This window comes from Leptodactylus fuscus, chromosome 8 (assembly GCF_031893055.1).
Source record: "Leptodactylus fuscus isolate aLepFus1 chromosome 8, aLepFus1.hap2, whole genome shotgun sequence".
NCBI classification, from domain to species: Eukaryota; Metazoa; Chordata; class Amphibia; order Anura; family Leptodactylidae; genus Leptodactylus; species Leptodactylus fuscus.
The window spans coordinates 1097787-1119186 of NC_134272.1; the positions used below are offsets into that span (position 1 = coordinate 1097787).

Sequence of the window (21400 nt, forward strand, 5' to 3'; positions counted from 1 at the left end):
AGACACGTCCTAGGAGCAGGACGGAGCTCGCAGGAGACACGTCCTAGGAGCAGGACGGAGCTCGCAGGAGACACGTCCTAGGAGCAGGACGGAGCTCGCAGGAGACACGTCCTAGGAGCAGGACGGAGCTCGCAGGAGACACGTCCTAGGAGCAGGACGGAGCTCGCAGGAGACACGTCCTAGGAGCAGGACGGAGCTCGCAGGAGACACGTCCTAGGAGCAGGACGGAGCTCGCAGGAGACACGTCCTAGGAGCAGGACGGAGCTCGCAGGAGACACGTCCTAGGAGCAGGACGGAGCTCGCAGGAGACACGTCCTAGGAGCAGGACGGAGCTCGCAGGAGACACGTCCTAGGAGCAGGACGGAGCTCGCAGGAGACACGTCCTAGGAGCAGGACGGAGCTCGCAGGAGACACGTCCTAGGAGCAGGACGGAGCTCGCAGGAGACACGTCCTAGGAGCAGGACGGAGCTCGCAGGAGACACGTCCTAGGAGCAGGACGGAGCTCGCAGGAGACACGTCCTAGGAGCAGGACGGAGCTCGCAGGAGACACGTCCTAGGAGCAGGACGGAGCTCGCAGGAGACACGTCCTAGGAGCAGGACGGAGCTCGCAGGAGACACGTCCTAGGAGCAGGACGGAGCTCGCAGGAGACACGTCCTAGGAGCAGGATGGAGCTCGCAGGAGACACGTCCAAGGAGCAGGATGGAGCTCGCAGGAGACACGTCCAAGGAGCAGGATGGAGCTGGTAGGAGACACGTCCTAGGAGCAGGATGGAGCTCGTAGGAGACACGTCCTAGGAGCAGGATGGAGCTCGCAGGAGACACGTCCTAGGAGCAGGATGGAGCTCGCAGGAGACACGTCCAAGGAGCAGGATGGAGCTCGTAGGAGACACGTCCTAGGAGCAGGATGGAGCTCGTAGGAGACACGTCCTAGGAGCAGGAAGGAGCTCGCAGGAGACACGTCCTAGGAGCAGGAAGGAGCTCGCAGGAGACACGTCCTAGGAGCAGGATGGAGCTCGCAGGAGACACGTCCTAGGAGCAGGATGGAGCTCGTAGGAGACAAATACTATTCCGAGGCGAAGAGCGGCGTATCCAGCAGATAGATGGCAGATCTAGGAGAGAGTTTCCAGGAGACTGACAAGTCCTATAAGTAGGATGGAGCTTCCAGGAGACAAGTGCTTGTCAGAACAGTATGATGCAGCTTCAAAGAGGCAGGTGCTGGTACTGGATGAAGAGCAGCGCCCCCAGCAGGCAGTGGTCCTAGGAATGGGATAAGAGGTTTCAGAAATTTTGTCCTGATGTTTTTCAGAGCCAGGCATGGGAGGTGGCAGGACAGGAGAAGTCGTCTTCAGGGGCCATACAGCAAAGGCAGGATTTTCTCCGCCACCTACAGAACTCCTCGTCCCTGGTGATAAAATCTTGTGTGACTGCATTATTGTGCACACCCAGCCAGCCTGGCATACACAGTGTGACACAACCTCCACACCCTGCACACAATGAACACATGGTAACCACTCCCTGCACATGCCCCGACCTGTACGCAGCCAGAAGAGTGACTGACACCTGCTATATACACAGGGTTCATGACATCAGTCCTCGTCCTCCCACAATTCCCTGTCATCAGGGAGGGACTTAAGACTTCCGATAGACTTGGCCCACATGACAACTTTGGTTACACAACAAACATTTTTACTAAGTTGTCACGTTGCGACATCATGACACAACTTGCAAGAATACAAACCTGATAGATTTTTTTGGTTACAAGTCACTTTGCCAACATATAGGGTGCAATATGGCTGCCCCCCAAGACCACCTCAGACTGGAACAGCAGCAAGGTATGAAGTGACAGCTGGGAGAAGAACCAGTGAGTAAGAGCGCACCACACCCTGCGGCAGGCGCTCCGTCCGTTATTTGTACACCTGCCTCATCAGTCACTGTCATATCTAAAGCAGACGCCACATCCTCGAGAAGCGTGAAGAGGGCAACAAGTCAGAGATGGCACAGGATCATCAGAGCGTGAAAACCAGTCGGTGCAGGCAGCAGCAACAGCACGTGCCCACCCTGGGTATAGCCAATAGCACCTGCCCACCCTGCCTATAGTCATCAGCACGTGCCCACCCTGGGTATAGCCATCAGCACCTGCCCACCCTGGGTATAGCCATCAGCACCTGCCCACCCTGCCTATAGCCATCAGCACCTGCCCACCCTGGGTATAGCCATCAGCACCTGCCCACCCTGGGTATAGCCATCAGCACGTGCCCACCCTGCCTATAGTCATCAGCACCTGCCCACCCTGGGTATAGCCAATAGCACCTGCCCACCCTGGGTATAGCCAATAGCACCTGCCCACCCTGCCTATAGTCATCAGCACCTGCCCACCCTGCCTATAGTCATCAGCACCTGCCCACCCTGGGTATAGCCATCAGCACCTGCCCACCCTGGGTATAGCCATCAGCACCTGCCCACCCTGGGTATAGCCAATAGCACCTGCCCACCCTGCCTATAGTCATCAGCACGTGCCCACCCTGGGTATAGCCATCAGCACCTGCCCACCCTGGGTATAGCCAATAGCACCTGCCCACCCTGCCTATAGTCATCAGCACCTGCCCACCCTGGGTATAGCCAATAGCACCTGCCCACCCTGGGTATAGCCATCAGCACCTGCCCACCCTGGGTATAGCCATCAGCACCTGCCCACCCTGGGTAAAGCCATCAGCACGTGCCCACCCTGGGTATAGCCATCAGCACCTGCCCACCCTGCCTATAGTCATCAGCACCTGCCCACCCTGCCTATAGTCATCAGCACCTGCCCACCCTGGGTATAGCCATCAGCACCTGCCCACCCTGGGTATAGCCATCAACACGTGCCCACCCTAAGTATAGCCATCAGCACGTGCCCACCCTGGGTATAGCCATCAGCACGTGCCCACCCTGCCTATAGCCATCAGCACGTGCCCACCCTGGGTATAGCCATCAGCACCTGCCCACCCTGGGTATAGCCATCAGCACCTGCCCACCCTGGGTATAGCCATCAGCACCTGCCCACCCTGGGTAAAGCCATCAGCACGTGCCCACCCTGGGTATAGCCATCAGCACCTGCCCACCCTGGGTATAGCCATCAGCACGTGCCCACCCTGCCTATAGTCATCAGCACCTGCCCACCCTGCCTATAGTCATCAGCACCTGCCCACCCTGGGTATAGCCATCAACACGTGCCCACCCTGGGTATAGCCATCAGCACGTGCCCACCCTGCCTATAGTCATCAGCACGTGCCCACCCTGGGTATAGCCATCAGCACGTGCCCACCCTGGGTATAGCCATCAGCACCTGCCCACCCTGCCTATAGTCATCAGCACGTGCCCACCCTGGGTATAGCCATCAGCACGTGCCCACCCTGCCTATAGTCATCAGCACGTGCCCACCCTGGGTATAGCCATCAGCACGTGCCCACCCTAAGTATAGCCATCAGCACCTGCCCACCCTGCCTATAGTCATCAGTGTCCCAACACAGGGCACAGACCGGCACAGTAGAGTAAACCATCCCCCAGTCACTTGTACCCAGAGGTCGGGCGGATTACTGTCATACACACAGAGCGGACGCCCGCGCCCCAAACCTCTCCTGCCCCCAGCGGGTGAAATAAAGAGAACAGCAGCAATGCGCACACAGGCAAACAAAATTTATTGTGTTTAAAAAATAAAATAGAACATAATCAATACCAGAGCAACCCGAACCCCAAAACCAGGAAGAGAAGGGAGGGGTGAGGGAGCGGGCCATGATGGGGTGCCCTTGTGGACAGACAGATCTTGCATAAGCCTATCCCATCTCAGGGGAGGACAGCAGTCACTTTGTACACACAGGTGAACAGGGTGATGGCGACAGAGGCTCCCCAGGCGTAGCGAGGCATAAGCTGCAGTGTTGTTCCACCGGGGTGAGGGGGTAATGACTGGGAAGATCAGGGAGCGGGGGGCCGTGCGGCAGCGTCTCACTGCACCGCCTGCTCATTAGCGCTGCCACTCGTCTCCTGCGGCTTCATGACATCTGGGAGTTCGGGGGGACTCGAGAAGGGATCGACCCGCAGAGATTCAAAGGAGTCTCCTGCAAGACAGAAGAGTCAGCTCTGTGGTGGCATCGGCGCACAGCGCACCTCACACTACACAGTACTCACCGGAGCAGCGGAACGCCAGGCCTACAGTGGCCGGAGCCTGGGGCCGTGCTGTCTGGCTGGTGAAGCCGCAGTCACCTAAAGTCTTGTTGTCATCTAATAGCTGGTCATCCTGGAAGAGACAGCGAGGGGAAAGGTGAGGAGCGGCCCGAGGAACCGACAAGGAGCTGGAGAAGCCCAAACACTCACCTTGTACAGTCGCTGCTCCTCCGGGGGTCTCTTCAGAATCCCCTCCACAATCCTCTTCAGCTCAAAGACAGTCGTGTTCTCCTTCGCGTCCGTGAAGATGGTGGTTTTATTACGGCGGATCATCAAAAACACGTCCTGGTGAAAAAAGGAGGAGGAGTCACACCAAAGGGAGGTATATACAGGAGGAGGCGGGGTCACACTGAAGGCAGGTATATACAGGAGGGGGCGGGGTCACACCGAAGGCAGGTATATACAGGAGGGGGCGGGGTCACACCGAAGGCAGGTATATACAGGAGGGGGCGGGGTCACACTGAAGGCAGGTATATACAGGAGGGGGCGGGGTCACACCAAAGGGACGTATATACAGGAGGAGGCGGGGTCACACTGAAGGCAGGTATATACAGGAGGGGGCGGGGTCACACCAAACGCAGGTATATACAGGAGGGGGCGGGGTCACACTGAAGGCAGGTATATACAAGAGGGGGCGGGGTCACACTGAAGGCAGGTATATACAAGAGGGGGCGGGGTCACACCAAAGGGAGGTATATACAGGAGGGGGTGGGGTCACACTGAAGGCAGGTATATACAGGAGGGGGCGGGGTCACACTGAAGGTTGCTATATACAGGAGGGGGTGGGGTCACACCAAACGCAGGTATATACAGGAGGGGGCGGGGTCACACCGAAGGCCACTATATACAGGAGGGGGCGGGGTCACACTGAAGGCAGGTATATACAGGAGGGGGCGGGGTCACACTGAAGGCTGCTATATACAGGAGGGGGCGGGGTCACACCAAACGCAGGTATATACAGGAGGGGGCGGGGTCACACTGAAGGCAGGTATATACAGGAGGGGGCGGGGTCACACTGAAGGCTGCTATATACAGGAGGGGGCAGGGTCACACCAAACGCAGGTATATACAGGAGGGGGCGGGGTCACACTGAAGGCAGGTATATACAGGAGGGGGCGGGGTCACACTGAAGGCAGGTATATACAGGAGGCGGGGGGGTGGGGTTGGGGTGTCCTGCTGCCATCTCCTGCACTGCTGTAATACAGACCCTTTTTCCATCCAAATAACTGGAGGCCTCTTAACCCTTTCCTGATATCCGCTGTAATAGTACGGCACATGCCAGGTGTGTAAGTATGGCGACCACCCGGGAGCCGAGTAGCTGCCATAGCCGCTGGGTGTGTACTGCTTTACAACCGGTGCTGGTGTCTCCGATCGGTCCCCAGACAGAGGTCAGAGGCATTACCTCCTCCGGCGCCGCCATTTTGCCAGTGATCGCTGGCGCCTGGGCTCCAGGGCCGACGTCACGTTGCCATGACAGCCGGAAGCCTTGTAAAGTCTCCCGGCCGGTCTGCAGTCTCTTTTCTTTGCAGGCTGCTCTGTGCATGGTCATGCATTGCATTAGTGATCAGACCCCCTGGGGTTCAGCACTGCTACGGGGTCTCAGAAATGCAAAAAAACAAAAAAAAAAAACAGTAAATAAAATTCTAAAATTTTTTTAAAAAGTATTATTAAAAATTCAAGTCGCCCCCCTTTCCCTAGAAGACATATAAAAGTACTGTATTTTCCGGACTATAAGCCGCACATAAAAACCTACGATTTCCTCAGAAATCGTAAGTGCGGCTTATAGTCCGGTGCGCCTTATATATGGATGGAAGCGGCGGCAAAGACTGCGTGCCACTTCCATACATACATAAAAGGCACCGTAAGGGTGCATTCACACTACCGAACGCCGGCGTGTATCACAGCCGTACACGCCGGCGTTACAGCAGGGCTGCCGGACACTTCCTATTCATTTCTATGGGAGCCGGCATGCGAGCGCTCCCCCATAGAAATGAATAGGAAGTGTCCGGCAGCCCTGCTGTAACAGGGGGGGGGGGGGGGGGGGGGGGGGTTAGTTTAACCTAACGTTTACGGTTGGGCTCTATCAGCATGATTTTGCTGATAGAGCCCCTCCTCGCCTGCCGAGCGCTTCCAATAGAAGCGGCTGGCACGCGGGGGGGTTAAGCGGCCGCTGGCAAAGTCTGCCTGCCGCCGCTTTCAATAAGATATAATGCGCACCGGACTGCGGCTTATAGTCCGGTGCGCCTTATATATGAACCGAGACGGACTATAAGGCGCTCATGGGCAATGCGGCTTATAGTCCAGTGCGCCTTATAGTCCGTAAAATACGGTAGATAAATACTGTGACACCCCTACATGTTAGGTCTCCCCGTGTCCAACATCGCCGGCTCTACAAAGCTATACAAATATTTTTCCTGTTCGGTAAACGCCGTAACCGGAAAAATGGTCAAAAGTGCCAAACCGACGTTTTTTCACTGTTTTGATTCTGATAAAAATTTGAATAAAAAGTGATCAAAGCAAAAGCATTTCCCGAAAATGGTAGAACTGCAAAGTACACCCGGCCCCGCAAAGAAAGACGCCCTATACATCCCCGTGCACGCACGTATAAAAAAGTTACAGCTGTCAGAATATGGCGACTTTTAGAAAAAAAAATTTTCAACAAAGTTTTGGATTATTTTTAAGGGATCAAAATGTAAATAAAACCTTATAAGAGGTATCACCGAAACCGCACCGAAACTCAGAATACAGAGGACATGTCATTGTGGCGGCGCAGTGAACGCCCTAAAACCGAAGCCCGTGAGAAAGTCGCAGAAATGCAGTTTTTCTTCCAATCCCCCCCTTTCTGAATGTTTTTGCAGCTTCCCAGGACATTATACAGAATAAATAATTTGTCCCGTAAAGATTAAGGCCTGATATGGGGGCGGGGAAATAAGTTATGGGGTTTAGAATGAGGGGAGTCAAAAACAAAAATCAAAAAAGGCCATCGGCGGGAAGGGGTTAAAGACATTTCATGACCTCCTGCACATACGGTGCACCCCATTAGAGGTGGGTGGGGGATATGTGAGGTATATTATATACTGGGGGGGGGATATGTGAGGTATATTATATACTGGGGGGGATATGTGAGGTATATTATATACTGGGGGGGGATATGTGAGGTATATTATATACTGGGGGGGATATGTGAGGTATATTATATACTGGGGGGGGGATATGTGAGGTATATTATATACTGGGGTGGGGGATATGTGAGGTATATTATATACTGGGGGGGATATGTGAGGTATATTATATACTGGGGGGGATATGTGAGGTATATTATATACTAGGGGGGATATGTGAGGTATATTATATACTGGGGGGGATATGTGAGGTATATTATATACTGGGGGGAGATATGTGAGGTATATTATATACTGGGGGGATATGTGAGGTATATTATATACTGGGGTGGGGGATATGTGAGGTATATTACATACTGGGGGGGGATATGTGAGGTATATTACATACTGGGGGGGGATATGTGAGGTATATTATATACTGGGGGGGATATGTGAGGTATATTATATACTGGGGAGATATGTGAGGTATATTATATACTGGGGTGGGGGATATGTGAGGTATATTATATACTGGGGTGGGGGATATGTGAGGTATATTATATACTGGGGGGGAAATGTGAGGTATATTATATACTGGGGGGGATATGTGAGGTATATTATATACTGGGAGGAGATATGTGAGGTATATTATATACTGGGAGGAGATATGTGAGGTATATTACATACTGGGGGGGATATGTGAGGTATATTATATACTGGGGGGGATATGTGAGGTATATTATATACTGGGGAGATATGTGAGGTATATTATATACTGGGGGGGGGGATATGTGAGGTATATTATATACTGGGGGGATATGTGAGGTATATTATATACTGGGGGGGATATGTGAGGTATATTATATACTGGGGAGATATGTGAGGTATATTATATACTGGGGGGGATATGTGAGGTATATTATATACTGGGGGGGATATGTGAGGTATATTATATACTGGGGTGGGGGATATGTGAGGTATATTATATACTGGGGGGGATATGTGAGGTATATTATATACTGGGGGGGGATATGTGAGGTATATTATATACTGGGGGGGATATGTGAGGTATATTATATACTGGGGGGGATATGTGAGGTATATTATATACTGGGGGGGGATATGTGAGGTATATTATATACTGGGGGGGATATGTGAGGTATATTATATACTGGGGGGAGGATATGTGAGGTATATTATATACTGGGGGGGGATATGTGAGGTATATTATATACTGGGGGGGATATGTGAGGTATATTATATGCTGGGGGGGATATGTGAGGTATATTATATACTGGGGGGGATATGTGAGGTATATTATATACTGGGGGGGATATGTGAGGTATATTATATACTGGGGGGGGATATGTGAGGTATATTATATACTGGGGTGGGGGATATGTGAGGTATATTATATACTGGGGGGGATATGTGAGGTATATTATATACTGGGGGGGGATATGTGAGGTATATTATATACTGGGGAGATATGTGAGGTATATTATATACTGGGGTGGGGGATATGTGAGGTATATTATATACTGGGGGGATATGTGAGGTATATTATATACTGGGGGGATATGTGAGGTATATTATATACTGGGGGGATATGTGAGGTATATTATATACTGGGGGGGATATGTGAGGTATATTATATACTGGGGGGGGATATGTGAGGTATATTATATACTGGGGGGGGGATATGTGAGGTATATTATATACTGGGGGGGGATATGTGAGGTATATTATATACTGGGGGGGGATATGTGAGGTATATTATATACTGGGGGGGATATGTGAGGTATATTATATGCTGGGGGGGATATGTGAGGTATATTATATACTGGGGGGGATATGTGAGGTATATTATATACTGGGGGGGATATGTGAGGTATATTATATACTGGGGGGGGATATGTGAGGTATATTATATACTGGGGGGGGATATGTGAGGTATATTATATACTGGGGGGGATATGTGAGGTATATTACATACTGGGGGGGGGGGATATGTGAGGTATATTATATACTGGGGGGGGATATGTGAGGTATATTATATACTGGGGGGGGGATATGTGAGGTATATTATATACTGGGGGATATGTGAGGTATATTATATACTGGGGGGGGATATGTGAGGTATATTATATACTGGGGGGGATATGTGAGGTATATTATATACTGGGGGGGATATGTGAGGTATATTATATACTGGGGGGATATGTGAGGTATATTATATACTGGGGGGGGATATGTGAGGTATATTATATACTGGGGGGGATATGTGAGGTATATTATATACTGGGGGGGATATGTGAGGTATATTATATACTGGGGGGGATATGTGAGGTATATTATATACTGGGGGGGATATGTGAGGTATATTATATACTGGGGGGGATATGTGAGGTATATTATATACTGGGGGGGGATATGTGAGGTATATTATATACTGGGGGGGGATATGTGAGGTATATTATATACTGGGGGGGGGATATGTGAGGTATATTATATACTGGGGGGGGGATATGTGAGGTATATTATATACTGGGGGGGGATATGTGAGGTATATTATATACTGGGGGGGATATGTGAGGTATATTATATACTGGGGGGGGATATGTGAGGTATATTATATACTGGGGGGGGATATGTGAGGTATATTACATACTGGGGGGGGGATATGTGAGGTATATTACATACTGGGGGGGGATATGTGAGGTATATTATATACTGGGGGGGGGATATGTGAGGTATATTATATACTGGGGGGGGATATGTGAGGTATATTATATACTGGGAGGAGATATGTGAGGTATATTACATACTGGGGGGGATATGTGAGGTATATTATATACTGGGGGGGATATGTGAGGTATATTATATACTGGGAGGAGATATGTGAGGTATATTATATACTGGGGGGGGATATGTGAGGTATATTATATACTGGGAGGAGATATGTGAGGTATATTATATACTGGGAGGAGATATGTGAGGTATATTATATACTGGGGGGGATATGTGAGGTATATTATATACTGGGGGGGGATATGTGAGGTATATTATATACTGGGGGGGATATGTGAGGTATATTATATACTGGGGGGAGATATGTGAGGTATATTATATACTGGGGGGGATATGTGAGGTATATTATATACTGGGAGGAGATATGTGAGGTATATTATATACTGGGAGGAGATATGTGAGGTATATTATATACTGGGGGGGGATATGTGAGGTATATTATATACTGGGGGGGGATATGTGAGGTATATTATATACTGGGGGGGGATATGTGAGGTATATTATATACTGGGGGGGATATGTGAGGTATATTATATACTGGGGGGAGATATGTGAGGTATATTATATACTGGGGGGGGATATGTGAGGTATATTATATACTGGGGGGGGATATGTGAGGTATATTATATACTGGGGGGGGGGATATGAGGTATAATGGGCATATTTTGAGGAGATAACTGCCTATTATTACACTCCGGGATAATAAATCCAGATACCCCACACCACACACAGCCGCCATCTTGGGTGTGGAGCTCGGCTGTTCCGTTACCAGGGGAGTCGGAAGCCGCGGGCCGCCATGTTGGGGAGGTCAGGGCCGGTTATGGTTCGGTTATCCGAAACCGGAGAGATAAGAACCCGTGAGCAGTGGCGATCGGGCGGCTCGGTGTCTCGCTGTCGCCCACAGTCCGCCATGTTGAGAAGGTCAGCTTTGGTCTGCGCGGCCTAGGCCCCACAAGGCGCACACGAGCCTTCCGCAACCCGCTCCCTAACTGACCACACCAGGGCCCGGATCAGCCCCCTGCTGTCCTCCCCGCCTGTACTCACCATCCCGGCCGTGTCCGCCCGTCCGTCCCGGGGAGGCTGTAACTAGACAAAGAGCCAGCGCCCGACACTGCGCTCCGAGTATCCGCTGACCTCCCTCCCAGGGTGCACCGCTCCGCGCAGCCGCCGGATCAATCTCACAGCGCCATCTTGTGAGTGGCGGCCGTGTTACGCTGGGCGGAGCTAAGTCGAGGAGGGCGGGGCGATTGACGTCACGGCACAAGCTGCTGAAACATTCTGGCGCGAAAACTAAAGACTGACCGGGGCTGAGGAGAGAGCGGAAGGTTATACGGGGTGCACCTGACTGACCAGGGGGGCTGAGGGGAAGGTTATATGGGGTGCACTGACTGACCAGGGGGGCTGAGGAGAGAGGGGAAGGTTATACGGGGTGCACCTGACTGACCAGGGGGGCTGAGGAGAGAGCGGAAGGTTATACGGGGTGCACTGACTGACCAGGGGGGCTGAGGGGAAGGTTATATGGGGTGCACTGACTGACCAGGGGGGCTGAGGAGAGAGGGGAAGGTTATACGGGGTGCACCTGACTGACCAGGGGGGCTGAGGAGAGAGGGGAAGGTTATACGGGGTGCACTGACTGACCAGGGGGGCTGAGGAGAGAGGGGAAGGTTATATGGGGTGCACCTGACTGACCAGGGGGGCTGAGGAGAGAGGGGAAGGTTATACGGGGTGCACTGACTGACCAGGGGGGCTGAGGAGAGAGGGGAAGGTTATATGGGGTGCACCTGACTGACCAGGGGGGCTGAGGAGAGAGGGGAAGGTTATACGGGGTGCACCTGACTGACCAGGGGGGCTGAGGAGAGAGGGGAAGGTCATACGGGGTGCACCTGACTGACCAGGGGGGCTGAGGGGAGAGCGGAAGGTTATACGGGGTGCGCCTGACTGACCAGGGGGGCTGAGGAGAGAGCGGAAGGTTATACGGGGTGCGCCTGACTGACCAGGGGGGCTGAGGAGAGAGGGGAAGGTTATACGGGGTGCGCCTGACTGACCAGGGGGGCTGAGGAGAGAGGGGAAGGTTATACGGGGTGCGCCTGACTGACCAGGGGGGCTGAGGAGAGAGGGGAAGGTTATACGGGGTGCACTGACTGACCAGGGGGGCTGAGGAGAGAGGGGAGGGTTATATGGGGTGCACCTGACTGACCAGGGGGGCTGAGGAGAGAGGGGAAGGTTATACGGGGTGCGCCTGACTGACCAGGGGGGCTGAGGAGAGAGCGGAAGGTTATACGGGGTGCACTGACTGACCAGGGGGGCTGAGGAGAGAGGGGAAGGTTATACGGGGTGCGCCTGACTGACCGGGGGGCTGAGGAGAGAGGGGAAGGTTATACGGGGTGCGCCTGACTGACCAGGGGGGCTGAGGAGAGAGCGGAAGGTTATACGGGGTGCGCCTGACTGACCAGGGGGGCTGAGGAGAGAGGGGAAGGTTATACGGGGTGCACTGACTGACCAGGGGGGCTGAGGAGAGAGGGGAAGGTTATACGGGGTGCGCCTGACTGACCAGGGGGGCTGAGGAGAGAGCGGAAGGTTATACGGGGTGCACTGACTGACCAGGGGGGCTGAGGAGAGAGGGGAAGGTTATACGGGGTGCACTGACTGACCAGGGGGGCTGAGGAGAGAGCGGAAGGTTATACGGGGTGCGCCTGACTGACCAGGGGGGCTAAGGAGAGAGGGGAAGGTTATACGGGGTGCACTGACTGACCAGGGGGGCTGAGGAGAGAGGGGAAGGTTATACGGGGTGCGCCTGACTGACCAGGGGGGCTGAGGAGAGAGGGGAGGGTTATACGGGGTGCACTGACTGACCAGGGGGGCTGAGGAGAGAGCGGAAGGTTATACGGGGTGCGCCTGACTGACCAGGGGGGCTGAGGAGAGAGGGGAAGGTTATACGGGGTGCGCCTGACTGACCAGGGGGGCTGAGGAGAGAGGGGAAGGTTATACGGGGTGCACTGACTGACCAGGGGGGCTGAGGAGAGAGCGGAAGGTTATACGGGGTGCACCTGACTGACCAGGGGGGCTGAGGAGAGAGGGGAAGGTTATACGGGGTGCACTGACTGACCAGGGGGGCTGAGGAGAGAGCGGAAGGTTATACGGGGTGCGCCTGACTGACCAGGGGGGCTGAGGACAGAGGGGAAGGTTATACGGGGTGCGCCTGACTGACCAGGGGGGCTGAGGAGAGAGGGGAAGGTTATACGGGGTGCGCCTGACTGACCAGGGGGGCTGAGGGGAAGGTTATACGGGGTGCGCCTGACTGACCAGGGGGGCTGAGGAGAGAGGGGAAGGTTATACGGGGTGCGCCTGACTGACCAGGGGGGCTGAGGAGAGAGCGGAAGGTTATACGGGGTGCACTGACTGACCAGGGGGGCTGAGGAGAGAGGGGAAGGTTATACGGGGTGCACCTGACTGACCAGGGGGGCTGAGGAGAGAGGGGAAGGTTATACGGGGTGCACTGACTGACCAGGGGGGCTGAGGAGAGCAGACAGATAGTGATGGGGGACAGAGACAGACCGGGTGAAAAGAGACAGACTAAGTGAGAGAAAGGAGGAGGTGACAAATCACCAGAAGAACCTGAGAGAAAGAAACCGAGAGCAACGGCAAAAGACTCCATGGTGAGTGACATTTATACGAGAGAGAGGGGCGTGATGGAGACTGACCCTAGAGAGAGAGAGGGGCGTGATGGAGACTGACCCTAGAGAGAGAGAGAGGGGAGTGATGGAGACTGACCCTAGAGAGAGAGAGGGGAGTGATGGAGACTGACCCTAGAGAGAGAGAGGGGAGTGATGGAGACTGACCCTAGAGAGAGAGAGGGGAGTGATGGAGACTGACCCTAGAGAGAGAGAGGGGAGTGATGGAGACTGACCCTAGAGAGAGAGAGGGGCGTGATGGAGACTGACCCGAGAGAGAGGGGAGTGATGGAGACTGACCCTAGAGAGAGAGAGGGGAGTGATGGAGACTGACCCGAGAGAGAGGGGAGTGATGGAGACTGACCCTAGAGAGAGAGAGGGGCGTGATGGAGACTGACCCTAGAGAGAGAGAGAGGGGAGTGATGGAGACTGACCCGAGAGAGAGGGGAGTGATGGAGACTGACCCTAGAGAGAGGGGAGTGATGGAGACTGACCCTAGAGAGAGAGAGGGGAGTGATGGAGACTGACCCTAGAGAGAGAGAGGGGCGTGATGGAGACTGACCCTAGAGAGAGAGAGAGGGGAGTGATGGAGACTGACCCTAGAGAGAGGGGCGTGATGGAGACTGACCCTAGAGAGAGGGGCGTGATGGAGACTGACCCTAGAGAGAGGGGCGTGATGGAGACTGACCCTAGAGAGAGAGAGGGGAGTGATGGAGACTGACCCTAGAGAGAGGGGAGTGATGGAGACTGACCCTAGAGAGAGAGAGAGGGGAGTGATGGAGACTGACCCTAGAGAGAGAGAGAGGGGAGTGATGGAGACTGACCCGAGAGAGAGAGAGAGGGGAGTGATGGAGACTGACCCGAGAGAGAGAGAGAGGGGAGTGATGGAGACTGACCCTAGAGAGAGAGAGGGGAGTGATGGAGACTGACCCTAGAGAGAGAGAGGGGAGTGATGGAGACTGACCCGAGAGAGAGGGGAGTGATGGAAACTGACCCGAGAGAGAGGGGAGTGATGGGGACTGACCCGAGAGAGAGGGGAGTGATGGAGACTGACCCTAGAGAGAGAGAGGGGAGTGATGGAGACTGACCCTAGAGAGAGAGAGGGGAGTGATGGAGACTGACCCTAGAGAGAGAGAGGGGAGTGATGGAGACTGACCCTAGAGAGAGAGAGGGGAGTGATGGAGACTGACCCTAGAGAGAGAGAGGGGAGTGATGGAGACTGACCCTAGAGACAGAGATGACTTTAGGGTGTTAGTAATATTTGGGTGATTTATCGCCCCCTGTGGTTTTCTTCTCAGACCCTTTCCTCCCTGACTGTCTCCTCGTGGCCTGTCTTGGTGGGGCTGAGCCATGCCGGTGCCAGGAGATGATATGGGCGACGCTTTAATGACCCGCACGCCTATTCCAGTGCCAGCACATTTCAGCCAAGCTGAGCAGAGTTTCTCCCACAAGAAGAGGGGCCGAGCGCTCTGCTACACCCTGCCCCCGCGGCCCCCGGTGAAGAGCATCCCCCCAATCAGCCGCATCTTTCCAAATAAGCAGCGGTCCTGGAGCCAGCCCCGGCCCCAAAGTGTGTCCTTCCGAAGTCCCCAGCACAAGCAGCCGGTCAGCCGCCTGTATGACCACAGCAAAGAGGAAACCTTCTTCAAGCAATGCTTCCAGACACTCTGCAGACTGGGGAGGGGGTCTTTTGGGGAAGTCTATAAGGTAAGCAAAAGATGGGGGAGAAAATGTCTGGTCTAAGGGAGGGTATTATGGAGGGTGAGGGGGTCTGGTCTGGGGGGTATTATGGAGGGTGAGGGGTCTGGTCTGGGGGGTATTGTGGAGGGTGAGGGGTCTGGTCTGGGGGGTATTATGGAGGGTGAGGGGTCTGGTCTAAGGGAGGGTATTATGGAGGGCGAGGGGGTCTGGTCTGGGGGGTATTGTGGAGGGCGAGGGGGTCTGGTCTGGGGGGTATTGTGGAGGGTGAGGGGGTCTGGTCTGGGGGGTATTATGGAAGGTGAGGGGTCTGGTCTGGGGGGTATTGTGGAGGGTGAGGGGTCTGGTCTGGGGGGTATTGTGGAGGGTGAGGGGTCTGGTCTGGGGGGTATTATGGAGGGTGAGGGGTCTGGTCTGGGGGCTATTATGGAGGGTGAGGGGTCTGGTCTGGGGGCTGTTATGGAGGGTGAGGGGTCTGGTCTGGGGGGTATTATGGAGGGTGAGGGGTCTGGTCTGGGGGGTATTATGGAGGGTGAGGGGTCTGGTCTGGGGGGTATTATGGAGGGTGAGGGGTCTGGTCTGGGGGGTATTATGGAGGGTGAGGGGTCTGGTCTGGGGGGTATTATGGAGGGTATTATGGAGGGTGAGGGGTCTGGTCTGGGGGGTATTATGGAGGGTGAGGGGGTCTGGTCTGGGGGGTATTATGGAGGGTGAGGGGTCTGGTCTGGGGGCTATTATGGAGGGTGAGGGGTCTGGTCTGGGGGCTATTATGGAGGGTGAGGGGTCTGGTCTGGGGGGTATTATGGAGGGTGAGGGGTCTGGTCTGGGGGCTATTATGGAGGGTGAGGGGTCTGGTCTGGGGGGTATTATGGAGGGTGAGGGGTCTGGTCTGGGGGGTATTATGGAGGGTGAGGGGTCTTGTCTGGGGGGTATTATGGAGGGTGAGGGGTCTGGTCTGGGGGGTATTATGGAGGGTGAGGGGTCTGGTCTGGGGGGTATTATGGAGGGTGAGGGGTCTGGTCTGGGGGCTATTATGGAGGGTGAGGGGTCTGGTCTGGGGGGTATTATGGAGGGTGAGGGGTCTGGTCTGGGGGGTATTATGGAGGGTGAGGGGTCTGGTCTGGGGGGTATTGTGGAGGGTGAGGGGTCTGGTCTGGGGGGTATTGTGGAGGGTGAGGGGTCTGATCTGGGGGGTATTATGGAGGGTGAGGGGTCTGGTCTGGGGGTATTATGGAGGGTGAGGGGTCTGGTCTGGGGGGTATTATGGAGGGTGAGGGGTCTGGTCTGGGGGGTATTATGGAGGGTGAGGGGTCTGGTCTGGGGGGTATTGTGGAGGGTGAGGGGTCTGGTCTGGGGGGTATTGTGGAGGGTGAGGGGTCTGGTCTGGGGGGTATTGTGGAGGGTGAGGGGTCTGGTCTGGGGGGTATTGTGGAGGGTGAGGGGTCTGGTCTGGGGGGTATTGTGGAGGGTGAGGGGTCTGGTCTGGGGGGTATTATGGAGGGTGAGGGGTCTGGTCTGGGGGGTATTATGGAGGGTGAGGGGTCTGGTCTGGGGGGTATTATGGAGGGTGAGGGGTCTGGTCTGGGGGGTATTATGGAGTGTGAGGGGTCTGGTCTGGGGGGTATTATGGAGGGTGAGGAGTCTGGTCTGGGGGGTATTGTGGAGGGTGAGGGGTCTGGTCTGGGGGGTATTGTGGAGGGTGAGGGGTCTGGTCTGGGGGGTATTGTGAAGGGTCTGGTCTGGGGGGTATTGTGGAGGGTGAAGGGTCTGGTCTGGGGGGTATTGTGGAGGGTGAGGGGTCTGGTCTGGGGGTATTGTGGAGGGTGAGGGGTCTGGTCTGGGGGGTATTATGGAGGGTGAGGGGTCTGGTCTCAGAGGATATTATGGGGCGAGGGTGTCAGGTGCTATATGTTCACTGGTAGATAGTTGGGTTGGGGGATTCTTTTGCCTGGACGTGTATTTTGTTGGGTGACTCCAGGACTTCCATGTCGGCAGGTCCGGAGCCGCGAGGACGGCTGTGTGTATGCAGTGAAGCGATCAGTTTCCCCGTTCCGTGGCGAGTCTGACCGTCTCCGAAAGCTGCAGGAGGTGAGAAAACATGAGCGGGTGGGAGAGCACCCCAACTGCTTGCGCTTTGTGCGGGCGTGGGAGGAGAAGCGGATGCTGTATCTGCAGACGGAGCTGTGTGTGTGTAGCCTGCAGCAGTACTCAGAAGAGTTGGGGGAACCTCCTTCACCACGAGAAATCTGGAATATAACCTGTGACCTCCTCCGAGGCCTCAAACATCTCCATGACCGCAACCTGCTACATCTGGACATTAAGCCAGCCAATGTCTTCATCTCCTACTCTGGGGTCTACAAGTTGGGGGACTTTGGGCTGATGGTGGAGCTGGATGGAGCAGAAGGAAGTGGAGAGGCCCAGGAGGGGGACCCCCGTTACATGGCCCCGGAGCTGCTGGACGGGGTGTTCACGAAGGCTGCTGATGTGTTCAGGTGAGAGCTGCTCTGATTTCGGTGCGGTGCTATTACGGTCTCCTGAGCCCCCCCTTACGTCTCTCCTCTTGTGTCTCAGTCTTGGAATGACGCTGCTAGAAGTGGCTTGTAACATGGAGCTCCCGAAGGGTGGAGAAGGCTGGCAGCAGCTGCGGCAGGGTCACCTCCCTACGGAGTTCACATCAGGTGGGTGCTCTCCTTAAGTCTCCCGAGCAGGCACTGTGTCCTCGGCCATGCGCTCGCTGCTGCTCTTATTCCTCGCTCGGTTTCATTCTCTGTCTTCAGAACTGCCCCCCGATTTCCTGAAGGTCTTGTCTGGGATGTTGGAGCCACATTATCGCTGCCGGGCCACTGTGGATTGGCTGCTGTCTCTTCCTGCTATCCAGAGGGCTGAGAGGTGGAGGAGGGCGACTCTGACCTCGCGAGGATTCCTTAATACTATATTGTCCATGTTCCAGGTGAGGCCGTATATAGCTGCTGTGTATTAAAGGGGTTATCCACTGACACCCCCAGATCAGCTTCTCCGATACAGCGCAGGTCATGGTAACGTTTACTTGCCGTACAAAGTCTAGCGATTGGCCTTACTAGAGTTTATAGGGCACTTCACACTTTATATAGTGAGTGAGAAGCGGGGCTCCTGGCACGTAAATATTACTTCCTTAAAGGGATCCTATCAGTCAGACACAATTTTTTGTAGTTACCATGTCGGAATAGCCTTAAAGGGATTCTACCATTAAAGCAACTTCTTTTTTTTCTAATTACCACGTCGGAATAGCCTTAAGAAAGGCTATTCATCTCCTACCTTTAGATGTGGTCTCAGTCGCGCCGTACCTTAGAAATACCGGTACTTACCGGTATGCTAATGAGGTCTCGGCAGCAATGGGGGCGTCCTTCTTCTTCATCTGCCTCCTCCCCTTGTCTGTCGTCTTCTTTCCTCGTCATGTCTGACGCCTGCGCAGTCGGCTCTGACAGCGAGACCCTGTTAGAGCCGATTGCGCATGGCGGCCATATTTCCAAGGCTGCAATTGCGCGCATGCGCATGACGCTCCTCACATCTTCGCCGAACAGAGTGTACTGCGCATGCTCAGTAAGGTCCGTACAGCCCTCGGACGCCTGGATGAGTTCACTCACGTGTCGGAGGGCTGTACGGACCTTACTGAGCATGCGCAGTACACTCTGTTCGGCGAAGATGTGAGGAGCGTACTGCGCATGCGCGCAATTGCAGCCTTGGAAATATGGCCGCCGACTGCGCAGGCGTCAGACATGACGAAGGATGCCCCCATTGCTGCCGAGACCTCATTAGCATAGAAATTTTTCTAAGGAATGGCGCGACGGAGACCACATCTAAAGGTAGGAGACGATTAGCCTTTCTTAAGGCTATTCTGACGTGGTAATTAGAAAAAAAAAGTTGCTTTAATGGTAGAATCCCTTTAAGAAAGGCTATTCTTCTACTTTCCATTGTCTTCTCCACACCGACGTTCGCCTACAATCCTGATTCTTGTCAGTATGTAAATGAGTTCTCTCGCAGCACTGTGGGCGGGCCGCAGTGCTCAGACAGCCCTGGGGGTGTCCCCAATGCTGAGAGAGAACTCTCTCCAGCACCACCGCCTCCTTCTTCGGCAGCGTCCTCTTCAGCCTCTTCTTCCGGCGATGGCTTACAATACTGTGCAAGTGGCCATTTTCTCGTGGCCTGTGGGCATGCGCAGTCTGCTCTGCCCTAGAAGTTACAAGCCACCACTGGAAGAAGAGGATGAAGATGACGCTGCTGAAGAAGAGGAGGTGGCGCTGGAGAGAGTTCTCTGGCAGCATTGGGGACGCCCCCAGTGCTTCAAAAGAACTCATTTACATACCGACAAGAACCGGGATTGTAGGCGAACGGAGGCGTGGAGAAGATGACGAAAGGTAGGAGACGAATAGCCTTTCTTAAGGCTATTCCGACGTGGTACCTACAAAAAACTGTGTCTGACTGGTAGGATCCCTTTAATACAGCTTATGTGTGGGGGTCCTGACTGTAGGGACCCCCCTCCCCCCAGATCTAATACTGATAACCCTATTACAAAGTGGATGACCCCTTCGACCACTGGGCTGGGGGGATTCTTGATTACCCGCTATAAAATCTGCTGCTTTTGTTTTGCAGTGTTTGCTGTGGCTGGTGACCCTGCTGTTGTGCGCTCTGAGGAGTCCAGTGACCCGGCTTTTCCGCTGGACGTCCAGCACTACCTCAGACTCTCCACCCTCCTCTCCATCCCAAAACTGTGGCTTGGAGAGCAGCTTTTCCAGCGACTGGGAAGATGAAAGTCTTGGAGATGATGTCTTTGAAGTGCCGCCAAGTCCTCTGGGTTACCCCAGGAATCTCACCTACCATGGACAAGAATTCCCCCTCAGGTTTGTTTGCCCCTGTAGCGTCCGCCGCAGTAGGCACAGATCGGCCTCCAGTTATGGACTGACCACTCTTGTTTTCTTTTAAGCAGCAGACATTCTCCAGATCTGCTGTCGCGTCCGTCTCTGGGCAGCACGTCTACTCCCCGCAATCTGTCTCCGGACTACAGTCTGCGGCAGAGGTAAGTGATGACACTGTAGGCCAGAATCCTCAGCGTGGTGTCTAGTCCGGTGCAGTGTCCGTATGTGCCGACCTCCCCGTGTCTCACTGGATATTTCCTAAGCCTGAGACGTCCAGATTGTCAGACCTCCACGATTACTCTCAGTATATTGGAGGCGATTACATGTAGTGCCCCCAGCTGAGGCCATGCCTGGTGTTGGTATCCGCTCCCTATACAGTTGTCCTTGTTGATGGTGTATGGCGGTACCTTCTGTACACGTGGAGTCTTTTCAGCCTTACTGAAGGCTTTTACATGGGCACTGTATGAGGCTTTGCTTTGTTCCCAGGTCGGCGCTGCCTATGACGCCCAACATGAGCCGGATCAGCCAGGACTCTCCACACAGTGTGAAGTCTGTTGGTCAGGACAGCAGTGGCACTTCTTCTGGCTTTGTGGACGCTGAAGCTCCCCGCTCTTCCTTTCTACCTCGGAACCTTCTCAGTATGTTTGACGAGGCCTCGGAGCACTAGACTTGTCATGTTCTGCCATTCGGGGGCTGCTTGGACAGTTAAGGAGTTGGATTATCTTAAGGTGCTGAGATTTCAGCTGCATCTTCATTCTGCTGTGACTGGGATATGAGAGGACTGCAGTGACCCCATAAAGAGCTGGGCAGGGAGCACAGTGCCCCCTATGGGTAGTGTATGTTCTGTGCAGGATTGTACGTATCTGGTAAGGCGAGAAGTTTATTAAAGACTATTCCAATGACGTTTCTTCTTGTCCTCTGGGGTGACAGGGTGTCTTCTATTTCTGGATCAGATTTTGGTAGGGTTTTTTTTAGGGCAGTATCGGACTCTGTCGCACCTTCTATCTGGGGATTTCTATAGACTTAC

The 21400-nt window shown here is 54.1% G+C and overlaps 2 protein-coding genes across 2 annotated transcripts; one reads left to right on the forward strand and one right to left on the reverse strand.

Annotated features, from left to right (window-relative positions):
- Positions 1 to 3660: 3660 nt before the first annotated feature.
- On the reverse strand, positions 3661 to 11307 carry ELOB (elongin B). Its single transcript, XM_075283848.1, has 4 exons — positions 11157 to 11307; positions 4351 to 4485; positions 4165 to 4273; positions 3661 to 4094 (listed from the first exon to the last, which is right to left on the reverse strand). Exons 1-4 carry the CDS (start codon positions 11157 to 11159, stop codon positions 3982 to 3984), a joined length of 360 nt encoding a protein of 119 aa, XP_075139949.1. The 5' UTR covers positions 11160 to 11307; the 3' UTR covers positions 3661 to 3981.
- Positions 11308 to 13668: 2361 nt separating this feature from the next.
- Positions 13669 to 21321, forward strand: PKMYT1 (protein kinase, membrane associated tyrosine/threonine 1). The gene is made up of 8 exons (XM_075284025.1): positions 13669 to 13768; positions 15082 to 15490; positions 17477 to 17973; positions 18053 to 18159; positions 18259 to 18431; positions 20111 to 20358; positions 20445 to 20534; positions 20860 to 21321. Exons 2-8 carry the CDS (start codon positions 15134 to 15136, stop codon positions 21038 to 21040), a joined length of 1653 nt encoding a protein of 550 aa, XP_075140126.1. The 5' UTR covers positions 13669 to 13768; positions 15082 to 15133; the 3' UTR covers positions 21041 to 21321.
- Positions 21322 to 21400: the final 79 nt, after the last annotated feature.